At 48.1% G+C, this 14960-nt stretch overlaps 1 protein-coding gene across 1 annotated transcript in view; it reads left to right on the top strand.

Annotated features, from left to right (window-relative positions):
* Nucleotides 1–14960, top strand: part of PTH1R (parathyroid hormone 1 receptor) — a 79522-nt gene that overhangs the window by 42915 nt on the left and 21647 nt on the right. Inside the window, exons 3-5 of the mRNA XM_085050066.1 lie at nt 4063–4173; nt 6309–6427; nt 13769–13863. Coding sequence (XP_084906192.1) covers nt 4063–4173; nt 6309–6427; nt 13769–13863 — 325 coding nt within the window. The remainder of the gene's footprint in view (nt 1–4062; nt 4174–6308; nt 6428–13768; nt 13864–14960) is intronic.

The raw sequence follows: 14960 nt of genomic DNA, 5'->3' as shown, positions 1-14960 counted from the left end.
CCTTTCTTCAGGAATATCATCAAGGAATATCATCATTCCCATCTTGGAATGGCTGTAATTCCCATGCCCTGGGATTCCAACCCTCAGTGGGGGAATGATCCAAGGGATGTCCTGGTGGACAAGGAGCTGTCCGTGAGCCAGGGACAAGAGGCCATGGCATCCTGGACAGATCCCAAGTTTCCCTTCAAGCCTCAGCACTGAAGTGATCAGGATGTCCTCAAAACATGAGGAATTCCAGTGCCATTCCCACTTTCCCAGTCTCCATCCATGAGCTCTGAGTTTGGAGGAGCTTCACCCACAGACAGATCCCTGAGGGATAAACAGGATCCTCCCATCAGTATTGGCTGGATGATGGATAAACACCCAAAATGCTTTGGGATGTGGGATATGTGTGAGATTTCCTTGTTTTCTTCATAGTTGATGAATTCCTTTGGACTTCCATCATCCATGAATTCTACTATTTCTTCCAAGGAAAGAGATGTTTGTCTTTCCCAGTTCGCTTGGAATGTGCAGCTCCGTGTCCTGAACCACCTGGATCGATCCAAACAGCACATTGGAAACCTCCAATTAATTTTCATCCAGGAAAAAAAAATTCCAAGAGCTTTTCAACCAGCTTTTCCAATGAATTGGATCATTTGGAATTCTCTGTGCTTTGGAATATTGTTAACAGTGTCTCAGGAGAGACTGAATTGTTTTTAACAGGCCAAAACCACTTGACTTGCAGGGGGTGGATTTTTTTTCCCAATGACAGCTTCTAAAAGAATGGAAAAAATTGATTTTTTTTTTTTTTCAACCATTTCTGAAACTCTTCCTCAGTTTTCAGCTTTTTCTTGGAATTCAGTGTGGATCTCCTTGGAGAAATGACCGGGAGAAAAGGAAAACAAAGGGAGAAGCCAAGTTGTGATTACTGCGAATGTTTTCATAAACTGAGGGGGAAAAAAAAAGCTCGGAGGAGATCTTTGGGCAAACAAACAGAAAGGAATGGCTTGTTTGGATTCCAGCGCAATATCCATGGAATATACAGGATTGTCCCTCCAGAGAATCATGGAATGGGTTGGAATGGGAGGGACATTAAAGCTCATCCAGTCCCACTGTCCCAGGCTGCTCCAAGCCCTGTCCATCCTGGCCTTGGACAATGCCAGGGATCCAGGGACATCCACAAATTCCCTGGAAAACCTCCTCCAGTGCTTCACCACCCTCATCATAAAAAATTTCTTCTTGTAATTAGCGGGAATCAACTCTCTTGTGGTTCAAACCCATCAAGGTTTGTCCTTCCGGAAGATCTCGTGAGATGGGAAGGATGGAGGGATTTGGGATAGGAGAGGAAGATGGAAGATGTGCTCCTCTCTGGGACACAGAGGGGACAAACCCCAGGATTGTGCATCCCACAATCCCAAAGTGTGGCTGCTCTGGACATCAGTCCATATTTCCATTGGAAAATGTTTTCCAAGAGTTTCAGCCAACATAGGAACTCCTCAATCATTCCAGGAGCTCCAGAGGCACCTGGCTTGACCTGTAGATTGCCCTTCCCAGGTTTCCCTACCTGCAATCCCTCTTCCTGACCCAAATCCTCTCCCTTTTCCCCCGTGGCTCCCTGGAATGACAGGAACAGCCATGTATCCCAAATTTTAGGTGCCCAGGTGGATAATATCCCAAATATCCACCTGCCCTTCCCTTAACTCATCATCCACCATCAGGGGAGTTGAGGAAGGAAACGATGGCTGAGGTGTTTTATCACTCCCCAGATTTGCCTGGAATGGTTTTTCCAAGCCAGGAATGGGGAGAGAGAGGCTGGAGATGATGGAGAGGAGCAGGAAGAAGTTTCTCTGGGATCCTTTCGTTTTGAAGCTCGAACATTTCCCAAGTTTTGAGTCCCACTGGATTCTTACCAGCTTTAATGACTCCCTCCCAGAAACTGAATCATTTAACGAATCATTTCCGCTCTGAGAAAATTCCAGATGCAGTCAGAGGCAGCAAAACTCATCCTTTGGAATATTCCTGGGGCAGCTGTTGGTTCCCTGAATTGTCCCTCAGCAAAGCAGCATTCCAGAGGTGTCCCACCATAGATTCCTAACGAGAACCTTCAACCTTCAGCTTTTTGGGGATAATTCTGGGGGCTCAAACTACCCAAAAATAAATAATCTCATGGTCTGCTGTGAGCTTTCCATGTTTACAGCACAACAAGGATTCACCCACCACAGAATTTATCACTTTCTGATTTTTTTTTTTTTTGCCAAATATTTCCTCTCAGAGGTGAAAGTTGCCCTTTGCAGTTTGTCCTGAAGATTTTGGAGAAGTGGAAAAGTGGAAGGTTTTTCTCTCATTCCGGGGCACTTTTTGGAGGAATGTTTTTCTCTCAGAGTTGTTTCTCCACCGTGCTTATTTTAATGTTTACCCAAATTGATTTATTCTGCCATAATAACTGATTTTATTTTAAGCAAGAGCACTTTGAGGGCTCCATTAAATCTTTATTTACTTTCTCGTCTGCAGAAAAGACCTCAAGGACATCAACATTTTGTCCTGAGCCAAATTTTGTGGGGCCCTGTGTTGGTTTTTTGTTTTTCCTTCCTTTGTCTTTTGTACCTTCCAGAGAACTGAAAAGTAAATAAACTCCTTTTTTTTCCAGTGTAAGTTATCCTGCAAATAACAAGCCAGAGGGAAGGGTTCTCCCAGTTTTCATGAATAGGGAATGGAATATTTTCCTTCTCCTGGTGTGAGTTTAAGCAGAGAAAGCACAGTAAATTTTTTTTTCCTCTTTTTTATCACATGGGTATTGAGGAATTTTAGCTCCTTCTCCTCACTCCCAGCTGATCTTTAGAAGAAAGGTTGGGCTTTTTCTGGTCCTTTTCATCCACACTAAATCCGAGATAAGGAATCAGCTGTTAAGTGAGGAGATTTTCCATGTTTTTCATGTCCTAAAAAGCAAGAAACTGAATTAATCAGTGTCAGCTCCGAGCCCGGAGGGCACTGGACCACAGGGCTTTAAACAATCCCAGCTTTTCTTTAATCTTGGGAAAGCTCTTTGGTGAGAAAGGATAAATTCCTGGGTGGTTGGAAGCTTTGATATTCATGGAACACGCGGAGATCGTGGATTTGTTCCTAGAGGAGTTTTTGTGGATAAGACAGTTGCTTCCCACTCTGGATAAATGTTTAACTGGATAATTTAACTCTGGATAAATTTTTCCAGGGGTGAAGGAAGACACAGCTTTGGGAGCAGATTTGGGGCAGATCTGCTACTTTTAGCATTTCATTCCCAATATTCCACTGCGGCTGGAATTGAACTGATGGGTAAAGTTATCCAAAGCAAAGGTATTCCCTGAGGATACAGAGCTGGGAGCAAATGATGCCTTGGGGGCTGTGGAGGAATGGAATTCATTCAGAGGGACCTGGATGGATTGGGGAGATGGGCAGGGAGGAAACTTCTGGAATTCAGCAAGGGCAAGAGCAGCTCCTGCACCTGGGCAGATCATCCCATTCCACCCCTGCCATGGCAGGGACATCTCCCACTGTCCCAGGCTGCTCCAGCCTGGCCTTGGACACTGCCAGGGATCCAGGGGCAGCCACAGCTTCTCTGGGAATTCCATCCCAGCCAGGAATTCCTTCCCAATATCCCATCCAGCCCTGCCCTCTGGCAGTGGGAAGCCATTCCCTGTGTCCTGTCCCTCCATCCCTTGTCCCCAGTCCCTCTGCAGCTCTCCTGGAGCCCCTTCAGGCCCTGGCAGGAGCTCTGAGCTACCCTTGGATCCTTCCCTTCTCCAGGGGAACATTCCCAGCTCTCCCAGAGAGACTCCAGCCATGGAGCAGCTCCATGGCCTCTCTGCAGCAGCTCCAGATCTTTGTGCTGTTGGGGACTCCAGAGTTTGTCCTTCTGAAATAAAACTTGGGATAATTTGGCTCTTCTGGATCCAAACTCTGACAAGGAGTTGGCAATGATTCCAGGACTGGTTTCTCCAATGGAATGCCAGCACTGGCTTCCTCACAGAGCGCACTGTCCCAGCAGTGGCCCATCGGTGTCACCTCGGCAGGTGCAGTGACCTTTCCGTGTCCCGTTCTGTCCCACAGATGGCTTCTGCCTGCCCGAGTGGGATGGCATCGTGTGCTGGCCCGAGGGAGTGCCCGGCAAGGTGGTGGCCATGCCCTGCCCCGAGTACATCTACGACTTCAACCACAAAGGTGGGTTTTGTCCCCAGTGCCACCAACCGGGGGGAAAAAGGGACATTCCTGACAGCCGGGAAATGCAGAATTCCCTGTGTTATCCCTTTTTCCTCACATGGAACCTCCCTCCCCAGCAGGAGTAGCACCAGGGAGAAGGAAGGAGAGGAGCAGCCTTTGTTTCTGGATGCTGAAAGAAAATCTTGGTTTGAATTTGGACAGATCTCCCACATGCCCCACACACATTCCCAGCACCAATTCCCTGCTCACAAGAGCTTGGAGATCCTGGAGAATTCCAAACCTGGATCTGTTTGACACCACCAACTCTGTGCAGCAACAGAACCCCAAAATATTCTTCCAATTTTTAGATTTCACTTTAGGACTTTGTTAATTCTGAGCCCAGAGGCCGGTTGGGTGTCTGGGAGCAGAATGTGGGAATTCCTCCTTATCTCCCTTTCCCTCAGGCTCCGCATTGCTGGCTGGCCATCGGAGCCGGGAAGTCTGAGGGTGTTTTTAGAAGCACACTGGGCCCTCAGTCAGTGTTCCAAGCACCCAAGGAGGGAAAAGGGAGGGAATTCATGCTCTCTGCCTGGAGCAGAGCACTGGTGAGGCTTTCAGAAAGCGAGGAATTACATTCCCAGCTATCCTGGTTGCTCATGGAATGTCCTGACTATTCCATAAGGAGTTGGGATTCACCCCTGGCTGGTGGTGTCTCACTCCTCACCTCAGAGGTCAGGAGGAGCAAGCAGCCAGAGAATCATGGAATTCTTTAAGGTGGAAAAGTCCTCCAAATCAGAGTCCATCCATTCCCAACACTGCCAAGGCCACCACTGCCCCATGTCCCCAAGTGCCACATCCACATGGATTTTAAATCCCTCAGGGATGGGAACTCTACCCCTCCCTGGGCAGCTGTGCCAGGGCTGGAAGGAATTTTCCCTAAATCCAGTCTAAACCTCCCCTCAGGGAGAGTGGGAGTGAGATGGAGACCCTAAAATGATGGAATCAGAGGATCCTGGAATGGTTTGGGTAGGAAAGGAGCTTAGGAATCATCCATTCCACCACCTGCCATGGAATTCCCACTGTCCCAGGTTGCTCCAAGCCCTGTCCAGCCTGGCCTTGGACACTTCCAGGGATCCAGGGGCAGCCACAGCTTCTCTGGGAATTCCATTCCAGTCCCTCCCCACCCTCACAGGGAGGAATTTTTCCTTTTATCCAGTTACTCCTAATAATATACAATTATTCCTAATATCCGCTCCTTGGAAAAGTCCCTCTCCATCTTTCCTTAGGCTCCCTATCAGCTCTCCCTCTGCAATCCCAGGATCTGTGGAGTGGTTTCATCCCTGTTATCCATGAGGGGATTCTAACACACACCTGATGCCCCAATTCCCACATGGACACCTGAACACGGATATTCTCCTCTGCCAGCCGAATCCAAAACCTTGCTTTCTCTTCCTTGCCCATCCCCATGAGGAGGGCAGAGGTAAAAAATACCCCTTGACATCACCTGAACCTGGAAACAAAGAGAAAATAATATCAAAATAATCTGAATCACATTTTTTTGTCCACAGGGATTGAGATGCAAGGAATTCTGAGGATAATCCTGTGCTTTGGGGCTTTCCAAAGCTTCTCTCCTTGGTTTGCAGACCCAACATGTAAACTTCAGGGCAACTTGAATTTAAATTAAGCCAACTAAGGGTAGCTTATTAAAGTCTCCATGGTGTTTCCCAGCTAAAAATTCGATAAAACTGATAAAATTTTTTAACTGATATGGAGATGGAAGTTGGTTTTGCAGCTGAGCTTCCAAGCAGGCAGGACACCCCAGGATGGATGGGATCCACATTTTTGCTCCTGTTTTTCCAGGTCTAATCCTGCTGATTCCATGTCTCCTTGCTTTGCAGACCCAACATGTAAACTTAAGGGAAACTTGAATTTAAGTTAAGCCAAATCAAGCCAACTTAGGGCAGTTTATTAAAAGCTCCATGATGTTTCTCAGCTAAAAAATCGATAAAATTGATGCACTGATACAGAGATGGAGGTTGGTTCTGGCAGCTGAGCTTCCAAACAAGCAGGAGACCTGAGGATGGATGAGATCCACCCGTTTGCTCCTGTTTTTCCAGGTCTAATCCCACTGATTCCGTGTCTCCTCTGTCCGGCAGGCCACGCGTATCGGCGGTGTGACCTGAACGGCAGCTGGGAGCTCGTCCAGGGCAACAACCGCACCTGGGCCAACTACAGCGAGTGCGCCAAGTTCCTCACCAACGAGACCCGCGAGAGGGTAGGCATTCCCACCATTCATTCCCACCATTCCCACCATTCCCACCATTCCCGGCCTGCAGCAGGGATTTCCGGCCTCATCCCGGCCTAACCCGCGGAATCTGCCTTGTTTGAAACCCCTGATGAGCTCCAGCTCATCTTCCTCCGCTTGGAAACTCTCCCCGAGCTTGCCAAAGCCACACAGGGCTTTGATGGGTGATGGTTTGATTGGAAAATTGTCCTCAAGGCCAGAGAAGTTTGCTGCAGCTGCCATGATCCCATTCCTGATGAGATCTTGGGAAATTGGATGAGAAATTGGAGTGGTCATGGGATGCTCAGAAGTGGTTGGAGGTTGTTCCATGGTGTTGAGGTTCCCTCTGCCACAGCAGGGAAAAATCCTGCTGCTGGTTGTTATCAGAAATTCCAGTGTTTGTGTGGCTGTCTGAGGGAGGGAATGGCTGAACACACGGCCAGTCAAACCAGTAACAACCGGCTGGGAGAGCTGGGAATGTCCAGCCTGGAGAAGGGAAGGATCCAGGGAGAGCTCAGAGCTCCTGCCAGGGCCTGAAGGAGAGCTGGAGAGGGACTGGGGACAAGGGATGGAGGGACAGGACACAGGGAATGGCTTCCCAGTGCCAGAGGGCAGGGAGAGATGGGATATTGAGAAGGAATTCTTGGCTGGGATGGAATTCCCAGAGAAGCTGGGATAGAATTCCACTTCCAACCTGGCAGTGTCCAAGGCCAGGCTGCACAGCGCTTGGAGCAGCCTGGGACAGTGGGAGGTGTCCCTGCCATGGCTGGGGTGGAATGGGATGAGCTTTAAGATCCATTCCCACCCAAACCAGTCTGGGATTCCATGATCTTGAATAAATCCTGGTGTAGCCACAATGTGGAAACAGTGACACCAGTCCAAATCTGGAAAAGGGATTCAGAGCACATGGAGAGGGTCTGGTGCATTCCCAGAAAAAAAAAATATCCATTTAGGAAAGTGGCAAAATAGCAGCTGGAATAGAAATTTCCTACCTCCCCTGAGCCAACCTGGGGCTCTGTAATGCTGGAGTTCTGGAATTCTCCCAAGCCAATCCCATCCTGAAGGAATTCTGTTCTAAGGTGACAGCAAAGCTGTCCCTGGAGTCACCTGAGAGAGGATGTGACCTCCTTGTCCTACAGAGAACAACATTCCCACCCACACGCTCCTGTAATTCCCAAAGAATTCACCCAAAACCTCTGGCTTTTCAGTGGCTCTTGGAAAAGTCCCTTGGACACTGGGCATGGCATGAGCCACAGGGAGGATTATTCCAGACAGCTGGAGATAAGGATCAACCACAGCTTCCTTGAGGATGATCCAGAGTCCCTTTGGGACTGTGTTCTTAATTTGAAATCTAACCACAGTTTTGGGTTTGGGGTTTTGTTTTTGGTTGCTTTTTTTTTTCCCTCCGGAGTGAAGCAACACATGAATGGAGTGGTTTAGGAAAATCAGGAAATGAGGAAAATGAGGGAATGAGTTCTTGGGGTGTTTTCTGTCACATGGACACAGAGCAGGAGGTTGTGAGCACCAGGTGCTGCTGCAGCTGCTCCCCAGCACAGGCTGGATGATGTTCACTTCCAGAACCAGTTTGGTGGGACTTTTCCCAGTCCATGGTGGAAAGAACAGTGCCAGAGTTTTCTGGGAAGCTCCTGGAGCAGGTGTTGGAGTCATTGGGCACCATGATCACACAATATTTCACAACTTTTTGACCTCTCTGAAACATCTCCTCTGTCCCACCACCCTCAGCCATGTGGGAATTGTCCACCTGATTTCCCCTGATCCAAGATTTCCCCTAGGCAAAGGACATCCTTTCATTTTAACCTCCCACACGCAGGACTTCTTGGGGTGAATTGGTAGAGGAAAGGCACAAAGGAAAACAGAGTTGCCCATTTTTTTCCATCTCTGTGTGGCAAAAAAGGCTGAGGACAAAGTCTCCTGTCATGGGTTGATGGGCCTGGCTTTGTCTCTGTCCCCTGAGGGGTCACAGGTGAATGGAATAATATTTAATGTTAAGACAAATTAAGCCATTATTGTTCAGATAAAATGGCCAGGCTGGTCTTACTGAGGTGGTGCTTGCCCAGTGCAAAGGACACAGAAAAAATTGATGTTTCTGCCAGATTTGGAATTGTATCTTCATTAACAAATGCTTTTCAATATCTATTTATTATATTATTATTATTTTTTAATTATTATTGGTAGTATTACCATTAACTTTGCATTTGCAAGAGGTCTCTTCCTCAGCCCAGCCCTGCCCTCAGTGATTCCATGCTTTGTCCCAGAGTTCCCTGATTTTATCCCAGAGGTGGCTGAATTTTGGTGGCAAAGTACATCCACCACAGCTCTCCTGAGCCCTCTGGTATGAAAACCACCCTGGAAATAAAAGAGGAAAAAAAAATAATGTCCTTTTTTCCTCAGTGTGGCAATGACCTCACTTACGGAGAGCAGGGAAGGCCTCTTGTCACACTCCAAAGTGGCTCTGAAGCCCTGGGATTAATAAACCTTCCTCGGATTGCCTTTTTTTTCACGGAGTAAATCTGTCAGGAGATGCCAGAGGTGGGGAATTGGGCCAGATGGAGCAGTTGTCTCGGGAGAGGGATTGTTTTCCATTATTATTTCCCTCCCTGGGGAGCAGCATCTCTGCGTCACCACCGACAGCTGCGTTTACCCTCAGTTTTGCCAGCAGCTCGTGGCTGACTCTGAGCAGATGCAACCAGGGGGAATTTTGAGGAGCTGTGCATTTAGAAGACCCGAAAAAAAAAAATCTGTCTGTGGCTATAAATATATAGATTTGCTGGCTATCTCCAGAAATAGGCCTGCACCTATAGATATCCTCAATAAACACCACGTGCAGCACACACATCTCTGTCCAGGGATGTTGTTTGTTTAGGTGGGGACTTGTTCCCATTTTAGCCACTCTGGGATAACTCTAAAATTGGCCAAAGCAGCAAACAGAGAGCCCCAGAGCGAGCTGCTGTCCTGCCCCAAATAAATGGGGATTATTGCACCCAGAGCAGCTCGGAAACCACTCTGGGCAAAGTGTGTTAAAGCTATCAGAGGGCAGAGAATTAACAGCTCCTAACTGCCTGGGGAGCAATGCTCCTGGGCTGCTTCCTTGGGAAAATTCCTGCTGGAGGATGGGGACTGATGGGAGATGGATTCCTCCTTTAGCCAGGTAGGAGGAAGTGATCCAGGGAATTGTGTTTCCCTCAGATTCCTTTCAGAGAGCGTTGAACATGGAATGAACTATCTGGAAGTGTCCAAGGCCAGGCTGGATGAGACTTGGAGCAGCCTGGGGTAGTGGGAGATGTGCCTGCCCATGGTGGGGGTGGCACTGGGGGAGGCACTGGGGGATCTTGTCCCTGGTGGCAGGGACACCTCCCACTGTCCCAGGTCACTCCAAGGCCTGTCCAACCTGGCCTTGGACACTGCCAGGGATCCAGGGACAGCCACAGCTTCTCTGGGAATTCCATCCCAGCCCCTGCCTACCCTCCCAGCCAGGAATTCCTTCCCAAAATCCCATCTAAATCTACTTTCTTTCAATTTGAAGCCATTCCCTGTGTCCTGTCCTTCCATCCCTTGTCCCCAGTCCCTCTCCAGCTCTCCTGGAGTCCCTTCAGGCCCTGGCAGGAGCTCTGAGCTCTCCCTGGATCCTTCCCTTCTCCTTAATCTTTGGATAAAATGAGGCTCAGATGACAAGTGATGAATCTCTGGCAGCTTTTTAGGCCCTTTCTCCCCAAATTCCATGGAACCATTTTCCTGGTCACCTTTTCCAACACCGGCAGCAGCAGTGGCATGTTTGGGTCAAAAAGCAGGAATTTCCCTCCTTCCCATCTCCCCCAAAAAAACAGGGATGCCAAACAGAGCTGTTTTCAGCTCAGGTCAAACCCATCCTTTTTCCAAGGATGAGCTGAAGGGTGAATGGGATCCACATTCCCAAAATCCCAGGGAAGGGCAGTCAGGGCTGCAGCAGGACATGGGCTGAGGTTTTAAAGTCTGTGGAGGGACAAAGAAATTATCAGAAAAAGAATTATCAGTTTTTTTCCATAATTTCAATTAATCCCATGGTGCCATCCTCATTGCAAGCCTATGGATTTGGTCTGGTGGGTTCCTGGAAACAGAATCCGAGAATCCTGGAACGGTTTGGGTCGGAGGGGAACTTCGAGATGAATTTTATGGGCATGCATGTCTAAATTGGGGTGTCTGAGGCTAAATTGGGGTGTCTGAAGCCAAACTGGGGGGTATTTTGTGAGAGCTGATCCCAGTCAACATCCAGATTTTGGGGATCTAAGAGCCTGGAATCTCAATGGATGAGGAGAACAAAATCATGCAGGAAAAACTCCTGTTCACACTCAGAGTTTTCCCCGAGGCTTTGGAAATCAGAGCCTGTTCTGTGCCTTTCATGAATATCCCATTAAATTTTTTATTTAGGCCCATTTTACTGTTAAAAAAAAAAAAAATAGACCAGAAAAGCAAGAACAGCTATTTTCTGGCTGTGTTGATCACTGCAAGCAGTAAAACCCTTCCCCTGCTGATTCCAAATGTGTCCTGAACAACGTCTGCATCAGCAGCTCAGAGAAACCTCTCAGAAATTCCATCTGGAAAATCCTTATTTATGCCTCCAGCCTCCTGTGCTGCTGATCCCACCCTTCACAGCCTTCCCATTCCTCAGAAAACACTGGATCCCTCCCAGATCCCAGCCTCAGTATTGCTGGTGACTCCCTAAAAGAGAATAAACATGATAAGAGGGAAACATTGGATACATGAAACCCAGGAGAGGATTTGGGTTTTCCTTTTCCTTTTGCGCTCTGGCAACAGCCGAAAGAGTGGAAGGTTCCTGTAGGAATCAAATCCATGGAATCATGGAATCCTGAATGGATTGGGGTTGGAAGAGACCTTAAAGCTCATCCCATTCCAGCTCTGTGCCATGGGCAGGGATAGCTCCCACCAGCCCAGGTTGCTCCAAGCCTTGAGCACTTCAATTAAATGCTAATTAAACTCAATTAAATCGCACTGGTTAATTGGAATTCAATCGCACTTTTTAAACCAGGATCTCATGGCAAGGCCAGGTTTGGCCTCTTCCAGGAGATCCGTGGATGACCAGGAATGGTCAGTGTGTCCTTGGGGTAAAATTCCAGAAGAATTTAGGTGGGAACTTTGTGCAGTGATGGAGCTCCAGGTCATGTCCATGGCTTGGCCACCATGACCTTTGTTGTTTTCTGGGAACTCTGGGAATTCTGGAGCTTCCCATTCATCTCAGCTCCCTAAGGATGCTCCCCAGGCCATGGAGGGGGTTGTTGCACCTGGCAGCTGAATCCATATTTTCCTACTATTTTCCTAGTTCATCATTGTGGTTTCCATGGAGCAGGGAGCTCCCTTGGGAGACCTGGAATTCCCTTTGGAGAGGTTTTCTCCCTCCTGGGTAAATCCAGAGAGGAAAAGCTCCTGGGAACTGCCAATCCTGAGCTCCAAGTGAGGGAGAAGTGGAAGTGGAGAACCTAAGTTTTTGCTCCAGAATTTTCCCCAGGATCTGAGCACTCCATCCAAGAAATCACCTTTCCCAACAGAATCCCAGAGTGATTCCAGCTAGGATTTGGGACACCTCCTTCTCCAAAGAGGACACCAGGAAAGGTTTTCCATGTCTTGGTCCTCCTTTCACAGAGAGGTCAATCAGAGCAATCCCAAAATCCTGCCAGCCAATCCAGAGGCTCTTCCCAAAGCCATTCCCGCCCATAGGAACATGTATATTCCCAGTGAAATTTCTGAATGGGGCTCAGGGATGTTTTTGTTAAGGCCTCAGACTCCTGGATTACTGAATATGCCATCTTTGGAGTGAGATTTTTTTATCATTATCACTATTATATTTGAATTTTTACTATGGAGGCAAATGTTTTCCAGCTCCAGGAGGATTCCAGCTTGGCAGCAGGAAAATCACACCAGGCTATTTTTCCCTGCAAGCTTTGAAATCTCCTCTCCTTGGCTTTTCAGGGCCTGCTGCCTCCACAGACAGATCCATAAAAATCTATAAAAATCCCATATAAATACGCACAGACACACTCAGTAAATTAATCCTGGCAAGGGCTTCACTCCACCAGTGCAAACCGCAGAGAAACATTCCCAAATCTGCGGATTCTGATGTAATAGGGCTGAGGTTTGGCATTCCAGGACGGCGTTCCAAGCCTCAAATCCCAATCAGAGCTGTCATTCAGCCCCAGCATTCCCGGGCTGGGGGGAGGGAAAGGAGGGAAGGAGGAGAAATTGAATTGGTTGGGGTTTTTTTGGGATTTGTTCCTAATTTAAGGCAGGACATGCTGGGATGGGGCAGGCATTTTAACCCTTTCCAAGAATCAGAGCTGCAAGTCCCTGCAGGATCAAGGCAAATATCCTGATATTTAATGGAAACCTCAGGGTTTCAAGGCCAACTTTAGAAAATAGAAACCTAAAACCTCCTAAAGGATTAATTATTGGGAGCTCTCCTGTGACAGGAGCTTTTTCGATGGGATTTTGGCAAGCTCAGGTTGTGTCTGGATTGGATAACCACAGGCAGAGGCTGCTTTGGATTCAAAAAGGGAAAAATAAACGCAGGTGATTTTTTTTCCTCCTCACATCCCATAGCCAAAGTATTTCCTTCCCGTATTTTCTGGGATGGGTTGCACTCCTCCAGGCTGGACATCAGTCATCCAGCAGTGGCTAAATGGTACAATTCCGGAAAAAATTCCCAGCTCAGCAGGCATTTGGTCCTGGTAAAAATTCCCAGATAATCCCTGGATTGGGCTGAGAGGTTGTAAAGCACTTTGGGTTCCTTTGGGATAAAAATGCTGCGAAACTCCCAAGTATGGGACAAACCCAACTCCATCATTAATCCCTTGCAAAATTCCCAGCTCAGCAGGTATTTTGTCCTGGTAAAAATTCCCAAATAATCCCTGGATTGGGCTGAGAGGTTGTAAAGCGCTTTGGGTTCATTTGGAGTGAAAATGCTGCGAAATCCCAGGTATGGGAAGAACCCAACTCCATTGTTAATCCCTTGCAAAATTCCCAGATCAGCAGGCATTTTATCCCAGTAAAAGTACCCAAATGATCCCTGGATTGGGCTGAGAGTTTGTAAAGCACTTTGGGTTCCTTTGGGATGAAAATGCTACAAAATCCCAGGTATGGGATGAACCCAACTCCAAAAATACCACCTCCCCACCTCAGGGAATACAAACCCCACTTCCCAAGCTGCCAAAAAGATGGGATTCCCAAAGGATTTGGGGCTCTGCGTGCCACCAGGGTTGGGTGACAATGCCACAGGGCCGCCTTCCCAAAGTGACGCTGTTTTCTCCATCGTTTCCACTGCAGGAGGTCTTTGATCGCCTCTATTTGATTTATACTGTTGGATACTCCATCTCCCTGGGATCCCTCACAGTTGCTGTCCTTATCCTGGGATACTTCAGGTAGGCGGCTCTGTTTTTACCTAAGGGAGGCCGGAAAAGCCGCGGGTTTTTCCGGAAGGATGGAATTGGGTTGGCGCAGTTCAGGGAGCCACCGGCGGCGGTGGGACTGGGGATTTGGGCTGTTCTTAGGGTCACTTAGGGCAAAATTCCTGGGGGATGGTGGGTGGGGTGTTGGAATTCTTTCCACTTCCCTCAGGTGGAGTTTTCCAGATCCTCTTCTGTAGTGAATGAGAAGAGGAGAATCTCCAGGAATCCCTTGGAAGACTTTCCAGGATTTTCTCTCCCTGTTGTCCCTGCAGATGACTGGCTTGGATTTAGATGGCTGATTTTCTGATTAATAAGTTTTCCTGAGGGAAATTCCACTCTAAATCCAAATGTTCGAGGAGGATAGCCCAGTGGAAAGGGATGGAAAAATCCCAGGATGATTCCTCCGATCTCCCCATGCTGCTGCTGCTCCCAGGAATCCAGAAATGACCCTCCTGGCTCTGTGTCCTCTTCCTTCCCACCTCCCCTGCCATGGGATTTGGATCCCTAAATACCACTTGGAACCAGGACTATCCATTCCTCAGATCCAGTGCTACATCTTCCATCCCTGGAAGTGTCCAAGGCCAGGTTGGACAGGGTTTGGAGCAACCTGGGACAGTGGAAGGTGTCAGGGTTGGAATAGGATGATCCTTAAGGTCTGTTCCAACCCAAACCATTCCGGGATTCTGGGATTCTTGCTGGCACAGAGAGCATGGAATGGGTGGGATGAAAGGATATATCCATATCCAGGAATTTGTCCTTTGGGAATGTTGTATCTGATGAGCTGATAGAGCAGGGTGACCCCAAACCCTGAGCCCCAGATTGGCTTCCCTTCCTTGTCTGCTCCTGTCTTCTCCTAAAAATCCAGCAGGACCTGGACAGGAGCTGAGGAGGCCAAAACAGCCACGTGGTGTCTGCAGAGGGATTTGGGAATTGGAATCTGGGAATAAAATGTGTAATTTGGGCTCTAAAAGTGCTCGGAGCTCTCTGCAGAGAGCAAAAGGTGTCAGGGGCGTTTGCCTGGATAACAAATCCCAAATCCATGAAAAACCCAATCCAAAGGGCACTGCAGA

Source organism: Lichenostomus cassidix, chromosome 2 (assembly GCF_008360975.1).
Source record: "Lichenostomus cassidix isolate B80296 chromosome 2, HeHo_3.0, whole genome shotgun sequence".
Taxonomy (NCBI): Eukaryota; Metazoa; Chordata; class Aves; order Passeriformes; family Meliphagidae; genus Lichenostomus; species Lichenostomus cassidix.
This window is presented reverse-complemented; position numbering and strand designations above follow the sequence as displayed.